The sequence below is a fragment of the Pristis pectinata genome, chromosome 4 (genome assembly GCF_009764475.1).
Source record: "Pristis pectinata isolate sPriPec2 chromosome 4, sPriPec2.1.pri, whole genome shotgun sequence".
Classification (NCBI taxonomy): domain Eukaryota; kingdom Metazoa; phylum Chordata; class Chondrichthyes; order Rhinopristiformes; family Pristidae; genus Pristis; species Pristis pectinata.
In genome coordinates, this window is record NC_067408.1 from 28,706,737 (window position 1) to 28,729,077 (window position 22,341).

At 38.7% G+C, this 22,341-nt stretch overlaps 1 protein-coding gene across 3 annotated transcripts in view; it reads left to right on the forward strand.

Moving 5' to 3' along the window:
• spock1 (SPARC (osteonectin), cwcv and kazal like domains proteoglycan 1) overlaps positions 1–22,341 on the forward strand; it is a 356,391-nt gene that overhangs the window by 296,085 nt on the left and 37,965 nt on the right. For all 3 annotated transcript variants that reach the window (XM_052014789.1, XM_052014788.1, XM_052014790.1), the window contains exon 7: positions 16,542–16,595. In XM_052014789.1, the coding sequence (XP_051870749.1) occupies positions 16,542–16,595 (54 nt within the window). The remainder of the gene's footprint in view (positions 1–16,541; positions 16,596–22,341) is intronic.

Here is a 22,341-nt window from a genome sequence, read left to right on the forward strand (position 1 = left end):
TGTCATTAAACAGCCCAACCCAGGGAGTCCAAGATGTTGATCTTCATCAAGGCTGGTTCTTTTCATTTGTGTTCCACTCAGTCACCACGCCACCCCCGCCCACCAATGTTCTCATGTCTCCTCAGACCTCTTCCCAACACCCCACACTCATCCCCAGAGGGAAAATCTTTGTGCATTATTGCACATGCAAGACCTGTTCTGTGATGCACAATACCATGGGCAGTTTCATGAGTTAAAGAATTTCTAGTTCCTTTTACTTCAAGTACACTCTAAATTCTTTCATTAAATATTTTCTGTTAATCCTAATCCAGGTTATCCAGCATCACTGAGAAAGCACTGTGCTGGTTTTAGATTATAAACCTGCATAATAATTCGTACAGGAGCAATAATTCGTAATTTATTCATTTCAACATACTTACAAAATGTTAGTTGTCATGGATTCTATTAAAATGAGAGTGTACTATGCTTAGCTTCTTTTCTATATTGCTGATTAATAAGGCAAACAACATTCAACAGCATATCAGAAATCCTACCATATGGTACACCCACAATATTTGCAGAAAAAGGTAACAAATTCTACTGTATCTTGCTACATATATCAAATTATTGTCAGTTAATATACTTTAAATATAAAATTATGCAAATTATTTACAAACTACATATATAAACAGCAACAATAAATTCAAATAAACATAAATCTACCTTCTCTAATCAGCTCAATTACTACACCATGATGTAGACTAGAATTCTATTATATATACTCGTGTTACTAATACACCCATTAAATGAATTCTACAACACATTCACATGTGACAAAGCTCACATCCTTTAGTAAAGAATTACGTTAACCATACACATCACGAATATAGTACAGTACATGCATTTCTCAACATTGAAACTCCTAAAACCTAACATTGTCCAATCTCTCTCTCTGAGGAAATCCCTAGGAGTAAAGGATATCTTGCTTCTGTTTAAGTTCTGAGGTGGTTGATGAGATCAGTGTGGAACTTGTATGTACTGCCAAGGGTGAAGCAATAGGTACTTGACCAGGCAGGTCAGTTTGGGAAGCAATACAATCCTTCCACCACATAAGTTGGGCTTTATTTTTGCTCCTACAAATAAAATTGAGATTCTAAATGCCATCTGAAATTTTTCTTCTCCATTTTGGAGATCATGGGCCAGAGCTTCCTGTGAATCAGTGGGGATGTTACACTTCTTCAAGGAGCTCTGGAGAACATTGTTGGATTATTTTTCTGTCCATTTGGTAACCTCTTGCTGTGATGAAGCTGGGAACGGAGTGTGTGCTTCCTGTGTCTGCCATGCTGTTGGTATGTAGTGAAGATCATGTCCACTGTGCTTCTCAATAGATAAAATCCACACTTTGATTCAGGAAGCAGCTCTTCAGCCTTTGGGAGAAGATGGTTGGGGATGATCCTGCTCTGACTATCCATGCAGCAGAGAGCAGGGATACCCCCTTGTAGTTGCCATGATCAGATTTGTCTCCCCTCTTGAAAATGATCATGATTATGCTTTCTGTGAGATTCTCTGGCATGTCCTCATCTCCCCTGATGTGGGAAATGAGATTGTGAATTTGTGACCTGAGTTTTAGAATACCAACAGTTATACCATTTATTACTGAGGGCTTGATTTTTAGCTGGCATGTGGTCTTCTTGACTTCTTGTCAGCCAGGTGTGACTGCAAGCCCGGTTCAGATAGATTGCTATGGAATGGATTCAGGAGGACCATGTGTTAGGACAATAACATTTGAGGAATTCTTCAAAGAGTTCCTCCCAGCAAATGCCGACTGCCTCTTTGATAAATATACTGCATTAATCACAGGGTAGACCTTGGGCCACATATAGCCAAGATTGGCCTGAAGAATCTACCCACATCAAGGTTATCAGCATCTTCTTTCCACTGTCATTTGTTCTTTCAGTTTTCTGTCAGATCTCAGCCTTCAGGTACCGACGGAGCTATTGTTTTCCTCGAGACACCTTTAGTTTGCAGTTAATTAGCTCCTGAATCTCCTGGTCATTTTCATCACAACAGTCTTCGTATTTTCTAGTAGAGAAGTCAACAGTCTCTTCATAGGTGTTAATTACAGTGGACTTCAGGTCAGTCCAGATGCTGAAGACACTCTGAGGCTCTTGTTGGTAAGGAGTTATCAAGTTGTCTGTGAGATGCTGCCCTAGTTGTTCACTTGTTGAAGGCACTGGGCATAAAGATCTCACTGAAGAGTGGACAGATCCAAGGGGATGGATGGCCTTCTCCTGTTCATCTTTTCTAATGATGGGGGAGAAAAAGTAAACTATGGTTGTCTCGCAGTAATATGGTGCTAAGTTGAGTTATGATAAAATTCGAATCACAATTGAAAAACACTTCACCCATAACTGTTTACCAGTCCAAACATTGTGGAGGTTCTCCAGACCATTGAGAATATTTTTAATGGGCAAATGGGAAATTGTCCTGATTGAGTTTCAACATGGTTTTACAGCATCACATTCTAAGTGAGCCTAAAAAGATATTCTTTAATTTTCTAAGGGTATGAGACTAAATCAAAATGATACACATTGAACTATGATACTATGTTGCAAATGATACTATGTGTGAAACTTCTTCATTCTACAATATATGCAAGGTTTGTGAACAAATGGTCTCAGAGGGAGCTTGGGTAAAGAAGCCAAAGCCAAGATTCATTCAAAGCTGTCAGAAATTGGTGAGAAATTCTCCCATATTTGCTGTTTCAGTGATAACCTAGAGGCAAATTAGAATCGTGCTTTCCTCATAATGCTGAATATATTTTCAAAGTCTACAGCCGTTCAAAACAATTCTGAAGTTTCTTCAATCCTTTCCGCAATAAATTATAAAGAAATGCATAGAATTCATAGCACAGTGACTGCTCATTCAGCCTATTAGATCTATTTCAGCACTGATGCTCCACATTATTTCACATTACTTTACTACATCAACTCACCATTTCAATATATCTTTCTAATCCTTTCGTTGTTTTTTATCTGAGCTATCTTATCTAAATCACTCATAAATATATTAACACTCTTGCTTTCTTCACTCCATGCAATAGTATGTTCTGCATTTTCATGTATTGGTCATGAGTTCTTTCAAAGTCGAGTCAATCAGGAATGAGGCTGTAGGCATGCATGGAAGAGTTTGGGCAACAAAAATGACTGCTTATCTTCCAAATTAGTTGCAGCATTTAAAGAGGTCATTGTTTCTTTGATGCCTTCAAACTTGTTAACAATGGAAAAAAAATGCTTTACAGATTCAACTAACAGAGAGCAGTTAACAGTTCCATTGTCACAGGACAGTTTCCAAATTTAACCAACACTCCTGAACCAGGAAGTCACTGACTTCCAGCTTATACCAACTTCAAAGTTCATTGTATTTAGGTGAACCGTTAAGTGGAGACCACATGCTCTCTTACATAGGTTAAAGGATCTCATTAGCACAATTTCTAAAAAGGAAGAGTCCTTGCAAGTGTCACAGCCCATATTTATCCTTTAACTAATATTCACTGAAACAAATTATCAGGTCATTGGATATTACTCTGTTCAAATTATTTGCTGTATGGCATGCATTGATGAGGACATGGAAGACATTATATAAATGCAGGCCTCCAAAGTCCTCAATATGTTTATATTGTTGTCAAATTACAACAGGAATCCTGAAGCATAGTTCGTGAAGAGGCTTGAGGATATGATACTTAGCCATCTCAGTCAGCCTTGGAGGATTTTAATGTCCAATATGCAGTGATATAAAATAAACAAGTACAGAAAAAGCTAAGCAGCATTTCAGAAAAGTAAATGTATAAATTCTCATTTGGTAAAGCTGCCTAAAAAAACTCAAGGAGTTTCAGTTTGCCAAGCTTTTCTAAAGTGGCTTTGGTACAGGTTTAATGGATGTGTTTGGGCATTAATCATTACCAATGGATACAGATGCCCCAACTGCCGCAAAACTTAGGCATAAAACAAGACAAAGCTTGTTTTGAAAACCCCTAAATATGTTTGGAGAAATGAAATAGGCAGGTTACACTGCTGTGCTTCCTCGTGATTAGGAATACATGGATGAATGTGCCTTGGTTGGAGTTGGGGTGCAGGCTGTTGGATTTTGGGCAACCTCAAATTGATGGGGAGTAGAATGTGTGAAGCCAGCCATGAGTTTGTTGGAATAGTTAAGTCCAGAAGTAATAAAGGTGTGACATGTACTGTGGCTTTTATAAGAAACTGGCAAGCTGATGTAGATTTTGCAATGGCAAATGATCACAAATTGAATGAACCAAAAATTATGATACTGGAAATAAGTTTAATGTGGACTAATAGTACATGGCTTATGTAGGAAACTTTAATATATTAACACTAAATAAGTATTGAGGAACATTTTGCTTTAAAGTTGTTACTGAATTTGAGGACTGCAAGGTTTCATAATTCACACATCTGGGTAGCAATAAAAAATTGCAATCAGTCTATTTTTATATCTTCATTGATAAATAATAACCAGAAAACACAATGTGGTAGATTATAGGAGTAAATTAGGAGGTGTTATTGATAGTGAAGAAGGTTCTCATAGATTACAGGGGATCTTGATCAGTTAGGGAAGTGGACCAAGGAGTGGCAAATGGAATTCAATACAAATAAGTGTGAGGTGATGCATTTTGGAAAGTCAAACAAGAGTAAGACTTGTACTATGAATGGTAGGGCACTAGGGAGTGTAATGGAACAGAAGGACCTAGGAGTACAAGTGCATAGTTTGTTGAAAGTGGTGTCACAGGTAGATAGGGTGGTGAAGAAGGCATTTAGCACACTGGCCTTCATCAGTCAGGGCATTGAGTATAGGAATTGGAACATTATGTTGGAGTTGTATAAGTCATTGGTGAGGCTGCACTTGGAATACTGTGTACAGTGTTGGCCATCCTGTTATAGGAAAGACGTGGTTAAACTGGAAAGAGTGCAGAAAAGATTTACGAGGATATTGCCAGGACTAGAGGCCTTGAGTTTATAGGGAGAGGTTGGCCAGACTTAGGTATTTATTCCTTGGAACGTAGGAGAATGAGGGGTGAGCTTACAGAAATGTTTAAAATTGTGAGATGCATAGACAAAGTGGGCAGTAACAGTCTTTTTGCCAGGGTAGGATTTAGGATGAGAGGAGAAAGATTAAAAGGGACCTGAGAGGCAACCTTTTCACGCAGAGGTGGTGAGTATATGGAACAAGCTGCCAGAGGAAGTGGTTTAGGCAGGTACAATAATATCATTTAAGAAGCACTTGGAGGGGTGGAGCCTGGAGGGATTTGGGCCGAATGCAGGAAATTTGGACTAGCTGGTGGGCACTGTAGTCAGCGTGGACTCGTTGGGCCAAAGGACCTGTATTGCTCTATGAGCCCTTTTGCAAAATCTGCCATTAGGAATTTATTCATGGCCTATTCTTCAGTGAGTGCTAGCTTAAATGTAAGTTATTCCTTGGAACTGATAAATTTGTTTTCAAATATACACATATATTTTTGTAGCAATCTAGTTTAAATGTGCAAGTATTAAAATGCATAAATATTAAATACTTTCTCTCAGTAAGCAGCCCCATAATTTCTCGCCACCTAATTTGCTTTATCTCCCAACCACTACTCTCCTTACTTAATGGAGTAAGAGAGAAGTAGTATTTTTCTTTTTCCTTGACCTCTTCTTTTGTAATGAGGTTAAATGTCAGGAAATGGCAAGTATTTCACAGTGAGATTTTAATTAAACAAGATGCACTAAATCACTTGGACCACTGCCATTTAAATCAAAAATTTGAATGTTTGTGCTTCACTAAAAACTAATGTTACAGCTTTCTGTGGAATACATAGAGAGTATGTAACCACATATATGGTGAATGTGCTTTTAGTGTGAACTTGGACCAAAGCAGCAAAGGCTCATGTTCACCACTGACTTGTGTGTAAATACAAACTCATCTTTAGTGGATCTGCCATTGTCAACTTGTGCTCCAATGCCATTCTGAGCCTCAATGGTGAAGCCCTGCAGATCACACTTCCATTGCACTGGTCACAGGGGGAGGGCAGTGTATGCCCCACTAAGGATACAGCTGAAAAAAATTGTTGGCAACTTGTTTAACCTAGTCCTTGACTTAGCCACCCATCAAACCTGTCAAAAATTGTGAATAGCAATCAAAAGAACTGCTGTTGCTGGAAATATGAAATAAAAACAGCAGGTCAGACAGCATCTGTGGAAGAAGTAACAGAGTTAATATTTCAGGTTAAAGTCTTTGTTCAGAACTGGGGAAAAGAGAACAATGCAAGGAAGTTGGGACAGGAGTGGATAGGATAAAGGAATGACAGGAGTGATAGGAAGCATCCAGGGTTGCTAAGGGGATAAGTAGTGGCTGATGGGCTAATCACAATGATTATCAAGTGTTAATGTTGTCAACAGAAGAGTGTAATATGTTTCAAATTGCAGGGCTGCCATTCATGCCCAACAGGTGAGTTTGTACTATTGAGAGAGACACTGAGCCAATACCACAGTTAGAAGACTTGCAGTCAAAATGGCCAGTTCTGATGCAGATAAAGGTGAGTTATCTGATTTTTAAACTTCGGTATTGAGTCTGGAAGGCTGAAACTTGCCCATATGGAAGATGAGTTGCCATTCATCAAGCTTGTATTAGACATTGTTATTACAGTGCAGGAGGCCACAAACAGGTCAGGGTAGAAGTGAGATGGAGAATTAAAGTGACACCCAACAAGAAACCCAGGGTCACCGCTTCCAGTGTTCCTCAAAGGAATCACTCAATCTCCATTTGGTTTCTCCAATGCAGAGAACATGTTGTGAACACCAAATGCAGTTCATTAGATTGGAAGAAGTGCAAGTGAATTTCTGCTTCACTTGGAAGGACTGTTTGGATCCCCGGATGGTGGAAATGAGGAGATGAAAGAATAGGTGTTGCATGTCCTCTGGTTGCATGGGAAAGTGCTGTAACAAAGGGGATGGTTTTAGGACGGAAGAGTTGACCAGGGAGTTGCAAATGGACCGTGGGCGACGCGCTGAGAATGAAGTCGGTGAGGAGGGTGAATTCTGCGCTTGCAAACCTCACTGCAACGAGGTTTTATTCACTCAGACTCACACCCAAGAGTGAGTATGCAGCAACTGCAGAGGAACTCCCACCTCAGGAGCTAGAGCACCCCAACCTCCCTGCCTTTGAGGGTGACGATTTAAAGAGGCTCTCTGAAGAAATTACGAAAGCTCGATGGTTCCTCCCACATTCCAAAGACATACGGGTTAGGAAGTCGTGGGCATGCTATATTGGTGCCGGAAATGTGGCAACACTTGTGGGCTGCCCCCAGAACACTCTACACAAAAGATGCATTTCACTGTGTGTTTCGATGTACATGTGACTAATAAAGATACCTTGTCTTGTCTTGTCTTGAAAATGCTAAAAAGGGAGGGGAGTGGAAGATGTGTCTGGTGGTGGAATTGTATTGAAGGGCAGGAGAAGGGCAGGCTGTGCAGATCTGGGATGCCATAAGACTAGAAGATTTGGAGGGAAGATCTCCCAAGGAAATAGGGTCCATTTTTGTCTGGGAGACACTAGTCTGATATTCAGTGGCGGAGTCTTGTTCCAGAGGGAAGTATGAAGAGGAGTCTGAGAGCTGATATTTGGGGTCTGCGAGGTAGAGATTTGTTTGCCAGACCACAGCAGCACCACCATTGTTGACAGGTTGGCTTTTACTGAATGCTGCTAGTTCAGAAAGGGGTTAAGTCAGAATAAGAGAAGTGGAAAAATCAAGGCAGTCAATACCACATCAGTAGTTATCATTAATTAGACTTCGATGGGGGAAGAGGCCAGACGGAGGGGTCCAGTTAGATTGGTAATTTGAAGTTGCGAGAAAGGGTTTGCAGTCTGGGATGAAGCCCCTCGGCCAAAGAAATGTGCATCAAGGTTGAGTTCAGTGTCATGTTGGGCTTGTACGTCATTAAAATGAGGATAGAGGAGGATGAAGCTGAAGCCTCTACTGAGGACTGGTCATTTGGAATTAGAGAGGGGAAGATCAGAAAGAATGGTGAAAACAATAAACCAATACCAATAAATGGAAACACTTTTAAAAGGAATATGAAAAGACTAGAGCACTTTAAAAATAATTAAGAAACTACTTGAATTAATAGAAACATTTAACCAAGCTCAATTAATTCAAGAATTTAAATGATCTAATAATGATCATGCTCCCTCACAGCTGTTCCTTTCAGGGTTCACCAAACAGATTCCCCAGCATAAGTGCCCAAATGCAATTGGAAAATTACTGGCAAAGAGCAGTCAGCAAGCTCTGGACACAGCTATTTGCACAGGAATCCTGAACTCCAGGGCTTCTATGCAGAAGATTGCTTAAATTATTTTCCAATTTTTGCTGCTTGATTATTGTTACTATTCTTTCGCTTTAAAAGGAATATGTGTCTGCACCTTGTCATATAGTCAAAGTATATACATATTTTTATCCATCTCAGTTGAATATAGTGGCATTTACATTAGTGATCATCTTACTAAAACAGTAATCTGTGATTGTAATTTCAAACTTCCTGCAGTCTTAAGGATCTAAGTGAGCTTGAAATTAATGGTAAAACTAAATGATGTTTGCAATAAAATTGAGTTTTATTAATTCAAGTATTTGGAAAAGAATTCACAGATGTTTGAGTGGAACAGGGAATTAGAATTCCGACAATAAGTAGAAAGCTTTATTTTTCTCCATCATGATGGAAATTGCTTTGGGGTTATTTCTTGATTCTGTTTTCTCAGCTTCAACATTTGGATTGACATTTCTCTTAGAGTGGCATTTATTTTATTTAACAGAGTATTTGTCCAAACTTTCAATTTCAGACTACAAAATAACAACATTTCATTATAGCAGTCACATTTATCTTTATTACATCTTTGCCCTTTCTCAGTTTATGGGTTTGGCCTATTGCTTACATAATGCTAATTTACATTCCAATATGCTCTGCACTTCTGGTGTGCAGAGAATGTAATGGTACTGTGATTCAGTTCATTTCTGCTCCTTTCAGACAGGAAGGATCTTCCTTTCTTCCCGTAGCAGACTGAGGCAATTTTTCAATAACTACTTCTTTCAATAATAGGAGTTGGACAGCAGTACAATGAAAATAGTTGGTAAACCATTTACTATTCCAGTACTGCTGCCGTATAGATGAGTTTAGAAGTGGGTAGCCCAGCGGTTGGTTTGAAGCAGCCTTTTCAGCTAACATGACCCTGTGAAACACTGAGCCATCAATGGACAGGGTTTCTTTGAACACCACCCATTGATATGTCATGAGGGGCTTTTTTCTTTTTTTTTAGGCTACAAAAAAAAGATAGTACCACTCCTGCCAGTGCCTCTGATACTGATCAGCTATGACCTATCCCCAGGATCACCTTTTTGGATTCCATTGTGAAACTACAGATTTCTAGTCTGGAAGCTGCATCAAAAAACTCACGCAGGCTTGTTAGCTGAGGCTTGATTGTGAAAATGATTTGGGTTTTAAACACTTCCACCAGACATCTGGGCAGCTCATCCTAATTACCTGCTGCACAATGGATGTAATCACTTGTAAATCTCTCCTTCCGATCAATGCGCCTGCTTTTCTTTCTCCCTGCAGTTTTCTTTCAACATACCCTCTCTCAGTCATAGGCTATCTTGGTTACAATATCTAAACCAATGTTTTTCTTTCTCATGACCATAGTGATGTTTATCAAGTTGATAAACCAGTTGTACTGTCAGCAGACATCAGGAATTTAGAAGCTTTTATAAAAAAAATCAGTGGAAGCATTTTGGAAAAAAATTTGAATGGTTTATATGTGGATGGAAATAATAAAAAAAATTCTTACAATAAACAGAACACTGTCATGGATTACAATGAAACCATAAAAGGTTCAAGAGACTCAAATTGAAGAATGAACACATGTTCTGAATGATTGCTTCCTCCAAGTATTCACCAGAGAAGGCATGATGAACGTGTCTTCTTCAAACAAAACAATGGCATTTTTGGCCAGTCGGCGACTAGCTGAAGATGTAAGTCTTAGAGAAGTTAATTAGACTCAAATGAATCCTCAGGGAGAGACTACTACAGTGTTGCAAAAGACTTGGAGTATGGCTTGTGGAACCATGGCAATCATGGTACTTGGAATCCTTCTGTTTCAGTTTTATTGGGCATTGGTGAGAGTACAGTATTGGCTTCCTTATTTAATGCATTGGATGAAGTTCAGAGATGGCTGACTATACAAATATCCAGAATGGATGAGTTGTCTTATGAGAAACAGTTGGACAGGGTAGGTGTGTATCGGTTGGAGTTTAGAAGTGTGAGAGGGGACTTGATTGGAACATAGAAACATCCTGAGGAATTGTTATAGTGTAAGAGTTTGGGGAATGTCTCCTCCTGTGGGAGAATCTGGAACTAGGAATTTCTTTCTTAAAACTGGAGGTTAAGACAGAGATGAATTATTGCTCTCCTTTCAGAGGGTATTGAGTCTTCGAAATTCTCTATCTCAAAGAGCTGTGGAAGCAGAGCCTTTGAATATTTTTAAGGAAGAGGTAAATGGATATTTGGTAAGGGGGCATTTGACTACCGGGGGAGATGGGCATGCAGAATTAAGGTAACAGTCAGATCTGCCATGCTCTTATTAAATGGCAGAGCAGGCTTGAGGGACAAAATGGCCTGCCCCCTATTCTGCTCTGTATGTTCATACATTCTGATTAATTTGTGTTAGCAATGATTGTTAAACAATTCAAAATAAAACTACTCTGCAAAATGATACGTCAACTCAGCAGTCAGCTTAAAGTTTCAGTTTAACAGTTTCTGACGATCCCACCACGTTTTGAATGTTTGTACTTATTTTATCAAAAATTTGTTTCTTCATTTTGTCTTGGTCAGTAATCATCCCAATTCCCCTTAACAATTGCTGCTTTCTTTCTATTTCTATGGATTATAACTTGTTCTTTGACCATCATTAAACACTGTTGAAAGGCGGTGGTTAGTAAGGGTCAAAGAAAGCCTTTTGCTTTCTCCTGCACAATTGTCAAGGTATCCAGGATTCATGCACAAATTTTAGCACTTCACTTTCAGTTTCATTACTCAAATGTTAAGTTTCTTTTTAAGATATCTTTATCTTTATTAGTCACATGTACATCGAAACACAGTGAAATACATCTTTTTTTGGGTAGAGTGTTCTGGGGGCAGCCCGCAAGTGTCGCCACGCTTGCAGCGCCAACATAGCATGTCCACAACTTCCTAACCCGTACGTCTTTGGAATGTGGGAGGAAACCGGAGCACCCGGAGGAAACCGGAGCACCCAGAGGAAACCCACGCAGACACGGGGAGAACGTACAACCTCATTACAGACAGTGGCCAGAATTGAACCCAGGTTGCTGGCGCTGTAAAGCGTTACACTAACCACTACACTAAATCATTTGTAGGTCAGAGTCAAGTGCCATTTCTAAACTTTCTGGCTTTCTTTATGATAATAACCTCCACTCGGTGAGTAGCAATAATTTTTTTATATGTCATTTTCAAATGCAATAAATGCTTAAAGCTAGTTAAAACCTTCCTTTGCATAGGCAGTAACTATATTTCTGAATACTTTCAGAAATTTCTACTTTAACTGTAGCCTATCTTTCAGAGCTCTCTTTTGCAGTCACATGCTTGATTTTTCTTAATATATTTCTGACAAATGAGAGATTAAGGGGTTAATTACATTTCTATTTTCTTCAGAGGGCTTTTAAGAGAGAGAATTAAATGGGAAGTTAGTCCTGCAAAACAAAGTTGAGATTAATCCATAATGTAAGCAGTTGGAGGGAGAGTCAGGAAGCAACAAAAAGACTTCTAAAATGGGCTTGCTAAGCTATCCTTAACTGTCTGCCTCTTTAAATGTTCAGTGTTTCAGAGAATCTGCCAGTACTGGATGCATTATGGCTATGGGGCAAATCAGCATTAGTCATATCTTCCCTGGTGAATACGTATAGGAAGCAATCATTCATAAAATATACAGGCGACCCCTGCACTATAGCTGTTTGGGCAGCAGAAATTTGGGCCTATAGAATTCCCAAATCACTAACCAATAATTTGAGATATGGAATAAAATTTGTTCTCATGGAATTTATGCGAATAAAAGTAAACAAACGCAATTTTTTTCAACTCTTGTTTCATGACACATGCGCAGATGATGTGGCTTTGTGTTACAGAAAATTGCAATATGGACCATTTTCTAGGAAGTCAACCCTCTTCACAATGCAGAATTGCCTGTGCTATTTTGTGTTCATTCTCAATTTCACACCAATTTATCTTTACGGTAATGGTGCCGTGCAGTGTATGCAAAGATTGAATAAAGCAACATGGAGTGTGTGCAAATGTCGAGTTAATCAACAGACAAGTTCAGCAGCTCTTTCCACAGTGTGGTTTCTCTTGTCAAAGCTAATTTTTGTGACATTATTGTTCAACTCTAGTGGTTGAATAGAATTACAAGAAGAATTGAGGTCTCCTAAAGTCCCCTTCAGGGTGTTGCACACCTCTTCACCAACTGTTCTTTTCTGTTGTTATGCTATTCCCATGCACATCCAGCATAACAAACAGAATTAAATAAGACCACATTCAAAACGTCTATATATTAAAATAAAGGTGGCTGTATGATTCCAGTGTGAAGTGCCTACATCCAGTTAGCATTTACCCATTTAAATGCCAGCAAATTTGGGACTTCCATGTATGCATAGTCAACACAGAAGTCATAAATTTATGATTAATTGATGCCATATTTTTCATTATGATCCCCTTCTGGAGTCTCCAGGATACACAGTTATGGAGTCCTGTAGTTTCCTCGTATTTACACTAGGGTATTGGTTCTCAAATCCTCCTCCAAGCTAGGTTTGACATGGTGTAAACCCCTTAAATTTAATGCGGATTGCAGGCTGAGGGGATAAAGAAAGGAAAAGCTGTGCCATTTTGTGAACATTTGGGAACTTTAAATGCTTTTTTTATTTTAAGTTTTTTTAGCGTATTTGCTGATATTTAGATTTTTTTTACATGTAATTGTTTATTTCATATTTAATCAGTTTTAAATCTTATACGCTCTTGTCTAAGGACCTGTTAATGATGCGATGAAATGTATTGCCAAGTCAGATGCCTTGGCAGTAAAACAAAATTGAAAACCAGGGCATGGACACAATACTTAATGGTTTAATTATTGGGGATTTTAAAGTGCGTTTCTTCTTCTTTCTACGGTCTTTTTTTTCCTTTTTCTCTTTTTTGTATATTATTTAATATGGAATTCATTCACTCCAATTTATATTCAATCCTTCTGTTATCCATCTCACAATCTTTCAATCTGATTAAGGAGATAGCCTGATGCTTACCCTATTTGCCAAAATCTCAGATAAACGTCACTGCAATGTTAGTAGTTCGCACCCTCAGTAACATGCCACAGAAAAAAAATTAAAGTTCTAAATGTGCGAAGATGGATGAAAAAAGGGTTGCTACGGCAAAATTTAGCCCACTACGTTTGCCTAATAATGTACATGCTGCCTATTTATTGGTATTGTAAACATTACCAAAGGGTTAGATAGATCTTAGAGCAGGATAAAATATCGGCACAACATTGTGGGCCTAAGGGCCTGTACTGTGCTGTAATGTTCTATGTTCTATATAAACGTACCAATAATCATAAAAAAACGTTTAGCTTTCTAAATGGTTAGTACTACTTGTAAATCTGAATACTGAGATGGTTATTGGTGTCAACCATAAGAAATTACAATATCATCTAGCAATGTAAGGAGACCTTTGCAATATGGAATTCAATTACAGGAATTTTAATGATCGTTATTTTAGTTACATTATTCCAACATTTAGTAAGCCACAATAAATATACTTATGACAAGAAAGAATTGATGTGACCTGAGAACACTGGGACAATATGCACTGTACTTACAAAAGTTGACATATAATTGGAACATTGGAAATTATTTATTAGTCAGCTTTGGAGCATCTTAAGAAAACAAATTAAAAATAGTGATGGGTTATATACTAAGAAATGAAAAAGATCTTCAGTTTGGAAGAACTGCATCTGGATTTTTATCTCAATAATCTTTGAGGATTGTTAATTCTTCTGTGTCCATTCCGCCACTATAGTTGACACTAATAATATCAGTTTGGAAGTATAATCTAATTTTTGGAAATATATAGTCACTCAATTAGATGAAAGGTCAAATTAATTTGCTGCTATGCTGTTGTGAATGACATTTTATAAAGCTTGTGGCTGTCATGTTGCTCAAAAAGCAACAGACCATGTCAGTTAATCCATTTTGAGTAAAACTATGATAGCAAATGATTGCAAATAATAAAGACTTCTTAATAAATTTAACAATTTAATATTTTGTCATTGTGAAACTTTTCATATACGTATTGTTTGATTTACAAATGGTAAATGCTTTGATAGGAAAATTTCATAAATCGAAAGGGATGGACAAAATGCATAGTGGGCTTTCTGGTGTGGTGCATTCCCATGACCAGAGGGGCAAGCAAGAAATAGATTCCTAAATCAAGGACATGTACCACAAAGAGTCAATGGTGTTAGCAAAACTTAGTAAACAGAGTGTCTGTAAATCGAAGAAGCCCTGTTTTTACCTTTCTTCTATCGGGAAAGTGTTGGCTCTAGCTGGACCTTTTTCATGAGTCCACTGGATTAAGCCATGGAGACCAGAAATTATATCTACCTCCTCTCTCTCCTTGAAACTTTATTTTTATAACTCTATTCTACCACAAACTAACATGCTTGATTCCAGGAATTTTAATAAATTCAAATTTCTAAAGGCTTTTGCACCTACTCTTATGACATTAAATAAAGAATGAAAGCAAAAATGTTGACAATCTGACATAAATGCACAAAATGTTTGAAAGATTTGGCAGGTCAGACTTCATCTATCGAGAGGCAACAAAGGAGTTAGCAGTTCAAACCAGTGAACTTTCTGTACACTGGTTTATTTAGCTCCAAACAAAGTGCATAAATGTTCTTTCCTCTTGTATTTGAGGGTTTAACATTCCTGTTCAATTTTTCTTGCAAGACTGAAGCCTTATTCACTACATTCCTTGTTCATAATTTCATCCTCGTGTTTGTTCTCCTCAAGTTTGCTTCAGTCTCTCTATTGAAATAGAACAATTTCTTTCACACAAATGCTCAGATAACCATGCCTTGCGTATATGAAGTACATCTTATCTGCCTACAGTTTAATGCTGACTCTTTAGTTATGTGATGCCTTGTGGCTGAGATGATTCAATCCTTGTAACCTGTAACAAAATCCAATGGCTAAAATAAATGAACACCAACAACCTCCTCTGTTTTGACTTGAATGTAAATCCAACCACTCTCACCTCACCTCTAGAATTCAGTTCTTTTGTCCATATTTGGACCATGGTTTTAATGATATTTGGAGCCAAACCTGACGGAGCCCAAACTAAGCATGAGTGAGCAAGTTATTGATGAGTAAATGTCAATAGATAGCACCAAACAATCTGCTGGAAGAACTCAGCATCTGTGGGAAGATCAGAAGAACATCTAGAAGGATCATTCACTCAGTACTTCTGGCTCAAAGCAATTCCAAGTGTTTCATCTTGTTAAATTTTAAATACCATCTGCCCCACTTTTGACTGGTTTTAGTTGGGAAATTTACTTGAAGCTAAACTAATGGAGTTAAAATTGTTTGTGACTTTCACTGCTATTGGGTGGTTTATTGACCTTCTCATAAACTACTCCCATTTTCAGAACCAAGAGATTACCAGGTATAAGTTTATTGCCAATAAGCATAGTATAAGGTTAAGTATTCTTGTCATTTAATCCATGAGAAATCCATAACCCCAATATAAATTAAGTTTTGTCATGTTTTTGGCAAATATTCACATTATCTGAGGTCAGCTTTTACAAGTTTTTCTAGAAAGGTGTAAAAGCATTTGCAAACTATTGTTTCTGATTAAGAAGAATATTTACACATCACAATCATTGGAGAAATATTTTATCACTTAAGCTAATACTTTAGGAAACTTCATTCTCCTGGATTGTACTGAAAGTAACAATTAGTCGTGGTTAATGATATTACATTGTTTTAATGCGGGAATAATTTAAATGCTAATTGCTGTGCTTAAAATTAATTTCACAATACTTGCTGTGAGGAGCATCTCAGGTAATTTCAAAACAATTCTCTAAGTACCTGTAAAAATCGACATAAAGGAGCAATAAATATCCACATCTGCTATTAGTTTTGCACAATTTTCTGACTGATGTTCCAGGAAGCATGCCTTTTTGCCTTAATAAGTTAATGCAAATTATGCCACCTTTTATAGATGTATATAATCTTTTAATTGTTTTGTAGTGTGAATTTTTATGCTGTTCTCTACGTATTAAATAGATCGCACATTTTGGTTAAAAAAGATGCTATGTATTGCAAAGAAGATTCAACCTTTGATTATTTAAAATTCATTTCACACATCCAGCTTCTATTCATTTCTTTTTTTATTTTCTTCCAGAGGGGATCAAAGCTAGAATTGAAGGGAGAGATGCAACTCATTCAACTTTAAGAGGTAACCTGAAGAAACTGTAAACTCTATGCATCAGAAGTACTTCAGTGTATGTTTTCACAGTCTGTGTGAGAAGACTTCATCAATTTATTGTGCAGAAGCAAGGCTCCAACATTCTTTAGAGTATGGCATCCAAAGCATCACATGGTAGAACTGCAATCCCATTCAAAGGCCCTTACTGTGCAATCTCTGAACATGGAAAGGTGGATATTAGGCAATCTGCTCTCCAGCATTTTCTGCATACATAGGGTACTCTAGCTGTGGTAAGCTTTAGAAAGCTCTCAGGTGACTTCTTTGCTCTCGCATTTTGTGCCAATAAAGGAAAGTATCCTTTCACCATATTGTTCATATGGTATGCTACCTTCAAGGTACTTCTGTTCCTCCTCATTTCTCGCTATCCTGACATTTTCTTTGCTTTCTACAAATGCATTATTTCACACCTCTCCAGATTAAATTCCATTTGCTTTTTCTTAGCTGGATGTTCACTGATGTCTTCCTGCCATCAACAACTTACTTCCTTCTTATCGACCACACAGCCAATTTTTGTATTGTCTGCAAACTCCATAGTTATGCCTCCCACATTTGTCAAAACAATTGATATATGCCATTAAAAGCAAGGAACTTAGTACTGAGCCCTGCAAAGTCTCACTGCAAACACCTTTCTGGGCGATATAACGTATGTCAACTATTACCCTTTGTATCTGCATTTCAGCCTTTTTCAACTTAATTTTAAACTTTCCCTCTGATCAACCTACCACACAGGACCTTATCTTGCTGATATCTTGCTGAAATCTGCATGATCCACCCTCATCAGCCCTCCCTGTTGCCTCTTCAAAAAATTCAGTCATTTTCAGCCTGATACAACCTTTCCATAGCAAATACATGGTCACATGATCCACAGTCCTTGATTAACCTGTGTCTTTCTTAATGACCAATCAGACTGATTAATATTTTTCCAGTAATCTTCCCACATGCTGTGCTGCCTTCTCACTTGTTAAAACACTAGTACTGCATTAGCAGGTTTCTATTCCTTCAACAACATGCCTCAAGCAAGAGAGGAATGGACAGTGATGGTCAGAGCCTCTGCTATTTGCTTGCTTCTGCCGACCCCCGGAATATATTTCATCCACCCAGGCCTGGTGATCTTTCTACTTTGAGATGCCCATATCCATTATTTCACATAATTTACCATTATTACAAATTTGACATCCAGTTTACACACAACAAAGTTTCAAGACCAGCAGTAGGATGATTAACTAGTTCATAAATTGGAGATCTTGACTGAGGTATAATCTTGACTAGGATCCTAATGTTTGCCAAGGCAGGCAGTTGGGATCTTATGTACTGCCTCAGACAAAAGATGGCACAGCCGATAATGCAGCATTATCGCAATATTATCATAGGTTATCGGCCTGGAACACGTGCTTATCTCCTTAGAGTGGAGCATGAGCTCTGAATCTTCTGCTTTAGAGATGAAAGCATTGCCAGTGGACCAATCTGCTCATTCAGTGATCCTACTGCTACACGCCTAATTTTGGATGGAACGTAAGATAAAAATCCAGCATTTATTAAATGAAAAATTTAAATACACGTCCTCTCTGGGTTATGAATGCCCGACTTATGGACAGCCCGTACACATGAATGAGCATTTGGGAGACTAGTGGGATGGATAGGGATAGATTTGTCAGATGCTGCGGGGCTGTAGGCATCTTCTGCCGAGTGGGAGCGGGGCATTTCTGTGTGCCTTCTCTCCCTATTCCTCCCTCCACTCCCCCCACCAGAGCCACAACAATCGGGGAATGGGTCGAACCGAGCAGAGCTGGGGGTGCTGAATAGGCTCACTCGCTGAGTCAGTGAGGCCGGCTGGTGCCTCCCTTCCCATACCTGCTCGCTCTCCTATCACAGCTGCTTCTGTGATCCTCTCCCATGCACTGTTTTTGTTCATTTGACTTACGAGCACTTTGGGTTACAAACAGTTCTCAGGAGTGGAAACCTGTCGTAACTTGGGGACTGCCTGTAGCTGTCTTATTTTAGAATTAAGTTTTATAAATAAAGTCTTTCATTGATTTAAATGTTGCAAAATTTAATTGGCTTCTCGGTATACTTTTAAATATAGTTTATAAATATACAGTTACACAATAGACTGGAAAGGGAAGATGGATTCAAAGAAAATGGAATGTGGTATTATACGCGGTTCCTTGGGGCAATATATTGAGTTCCACCAGATAAGATGTTGATGCTCACAAAATCATTATAAAAAGGCAAAGCCAATCTGAGCTGGACAAATATCTCAGATGAGGAACAACCATTACATGATGGACTGAATTATTTTTAAATTGTTCATGTTTCTGAAAGAGGGAAAACTGTGATGTTAATTAATTGTGATATTTTATTCTACTCTGTAACCTCGTTCCGCAAACTTGAGCCCTATTTATTAATTGTTCCTTTCGCAATATTTACTATGGCATTTAATAAGATGTGTATCAAAGGTTATTACAGAAAATATAGGAAGTAACATTTTGGCTTGGATAGAGGATTGGCTGGCTAACGGGAAATATCGTGGGCATAAATGGGTCTTTTTTCTGGTTGTAACGAGCATGCCACAGGGATTCATTCTGGATTAATAAGACACTTGATGAAGGCCCCATGAAGCATGGTTGTTACATTTGCTGAGAAAAAAAAGATAGGTAGAAAGTTGGTTGAGAAGAGAACATAAGGAGGCCACAAAGGGACAGGGACAGGTTAGGTAAGTGGACAAACATTCGCAATGGAATGTATGTGGGAAAAGGTAATATTGTTCATTTTGCCACGAAAAATGAAAAAAAAAAGCACATTATCTCCACAGTGATACTGCAGAGCTCTGAGATGCAGAGGAACTGGTGTCCTGATTCACAAAAAGCTTGTGTGCAGGTACAGCAAGTAATTAGGAAAGCTGGCAGAATGAATCCAAAAGAATGTTATGCTTCAGTTATATTGGGCATTGTGAGACCAAATCTGGAATAATGTGTAGTAATAAAGTCTCCTTATTTAACGAAAGATGTTAATGCATTGGAAGCAGTTCAGAGAAAGTTTATTATACAAATACCTGTAATGGACAGGTTGTCTTATGAGGAAAGGTTGGGTGGACTCGGCTTGTATCCTTTGGCCTTAAGTGGAGTAAGAATCAGAATCAGGTTTATTATCGCTGATATAGATCATGAAATTTGTTGTTTAGCGGCAGAGTACAGTGCAAGACATTAAAAATTACTATAAGTTGCAAAAATAAATAGTGCAAAAGAGGAATAACGAGGTAATATTCATGGGTTCATCAACCATTCAGAAATCTGATGGCGGAGGGGAAAAAGCTATTCCAGAAACATTGGGTGTGGGTCTTCAGGCTCCTGTACCTCCTCCCCAGTGGTAGTAATGTGAAGAAGGCATGTCCTGGGTGGTGAGGGTCCTTAACAACGGATGCCAACTTCTTGAGGCACTGCCTCTTGAAAATGTCCTCGGTGGCGGAGAGGGTTGTGTCTGTGATGGAGCTGGCTGAGTCTACAACCCTCTGCAGCCTCTTTTGATCCTGCATATTGGAGCCTCCGTACCAGGCGGTGATGCAACCAGTCAGAATGTTCTCCACCATACACCTGTAGAAATTTTCAAGAGTCTTTGGTGACATACCAAATCTCCTCAAACTCCTAATGAAGTAGAGCCACTGGCGTGCCTTCTTCATGATTGCATCAATGTGTTGGGCACAGGATGGATCCCCTTGAGATGTTGATGCCTGGGAACTTGAAGCTGCTCACCCTTTCTATTGCTGACCCCTCAATGAAGACTGGTGTGTGTTCTCCCGACTTTCCCTTCCTGAAGTCCGCAATCAATTCCTTGGTCTTGCTGACATTGAGTGCGAGGTTGTTGTTGCAACACCACTCAACCAGCTGACCTATCTCACTCCTGTACGCCTCCTCTTCGCCATCTGAGATTCTGCCAACAACAGCACTGTCATCAGCAAATTTATAGATGGCATTTGAGCTGTCAATCAAGAGGCAACAATTGAAATATACGAGGTTGTGAGAGGTCTTGACATGGTGAATGTGGAGGGGATATAGCTAGAATTTAGAATTAGGGGTCACTGTTTAAAAGTAAGTGGTCACGCATTTATGATAGAGATGAGGTGAGTTTCTTTCTCTCTGAGTCGTGTGTCTTGAAACTTCTCAAACTACGATAGAAGCAGAGTATTTGAATATGTTTAAGGCTGAGATGGCGAGATTGTTGATAAGCAACTCATCCATGCTGACCAAGATGCTTATTTGAGCTAGTCCCTTTTGCTTGCGTTTGGCCCATATCCCGCTAGGTCTTTTCTATCCATGTACCTGTGCAGATGTCTTTTAAATATTGTAATTGTACCTACCTCTACAGCTTCCTCTGGCAGCTCATTCTATTTGACAACCACCCTCTGCATGAAAAAATTGCCACTCAGGTACCTTTTAAGTCTTTCTGCTCTCATTTTAAACCTATGCCCTCTAGTTTTAGATACCCTGCCCTGGGAGAAAGACAGTGACCATCCACCTTATCTATGCCCCTCATGATTTGATAAATCTCCTATGCTCCAGGGAAAAAAAGTCCCAGCCTATCCAACCTCTCCATATAACACAAGCTCCCCAGTCCCAGTAACATCCTCGCAAAACTTTTCTGTGCCCTTTCCAGCTTAACGACATCCTTCCAGGTCACTGAATGGCATGGCAGGGATAAGGGGCAGTGTGGTGTACTCCTGCTCTTAATTCTAATATTTGTATGAATATCAAAAGAACATGGGAAATTTCAACCTTGTCCCAAACTTATAATTTTATTTATTAAATTTTTATCACAGATTTGACTTCAATCCAGTTTTAGTGTTCATATTATTCTATTGGCTTACCTGTGAAAAATGTTTGGTAATTGGAATTTTCCTGTGTGTTAATGTGGACTATTCTAGGGTCCAAAAATTACTGTCCCAGTAGTGCTCTCCAGCCCATACTTTGGTGCTCTCTACTTCTGACTGAATGGAATATGGAGGTTCACATGGAAGGTGTTTTACAATTATGGGATCAGTAGTTGCCAAGATGCTGAAGGCATAGCTTGGCTACCCAATGGCATGGTTGAAGGAGTAGAGATTTGTGCGTTGATGTTTGTGAATGCTACTGAAATAGGAGAGTTAAAGTAATTTGTGTAGCTGACAACAGTAAGTTGTAAGGTCACATAGATTAAATGAGCAAGCAAGCAAAGTGGCATTTCATACAATTCAATGTGGAGGAGTCTAATGTCAATGATTTTAGATCCGGGAAAATAAATAAAAATATATTCTGAATGGAAGACTAGTAACTATCCAGAAACAAAGGTATTTATGTGGTATTGTACACAAATCACTGAAAGCTGTTTCACAGGCACCCAAGATGGGCTTAATATGGATGGTCATCATGGACATGGTGGGTTGGATGGCCTGTTTCAATGCTGTATGACTATGATGGGCATTTTTGATCACTGCACCTCACCAGAAAGGCTCTATTGGCTTGGTGTGGTGTACAGATCAAAATGAAAATGAGGGTTAACAGACTGAATTATGAGAACAGGTTGCATAAACTTGACTTCTGTTCCCTTGGATATAAAATATTCAGGGATTATTCATGGACATGGGTAGATACATAGGAACTACTTCCTCTAATGCAGAAGCCTAAGGTAAGGACATAATTATTAACCCATTCATGTGAAATCAGAAAGCATTCCTTTACACACG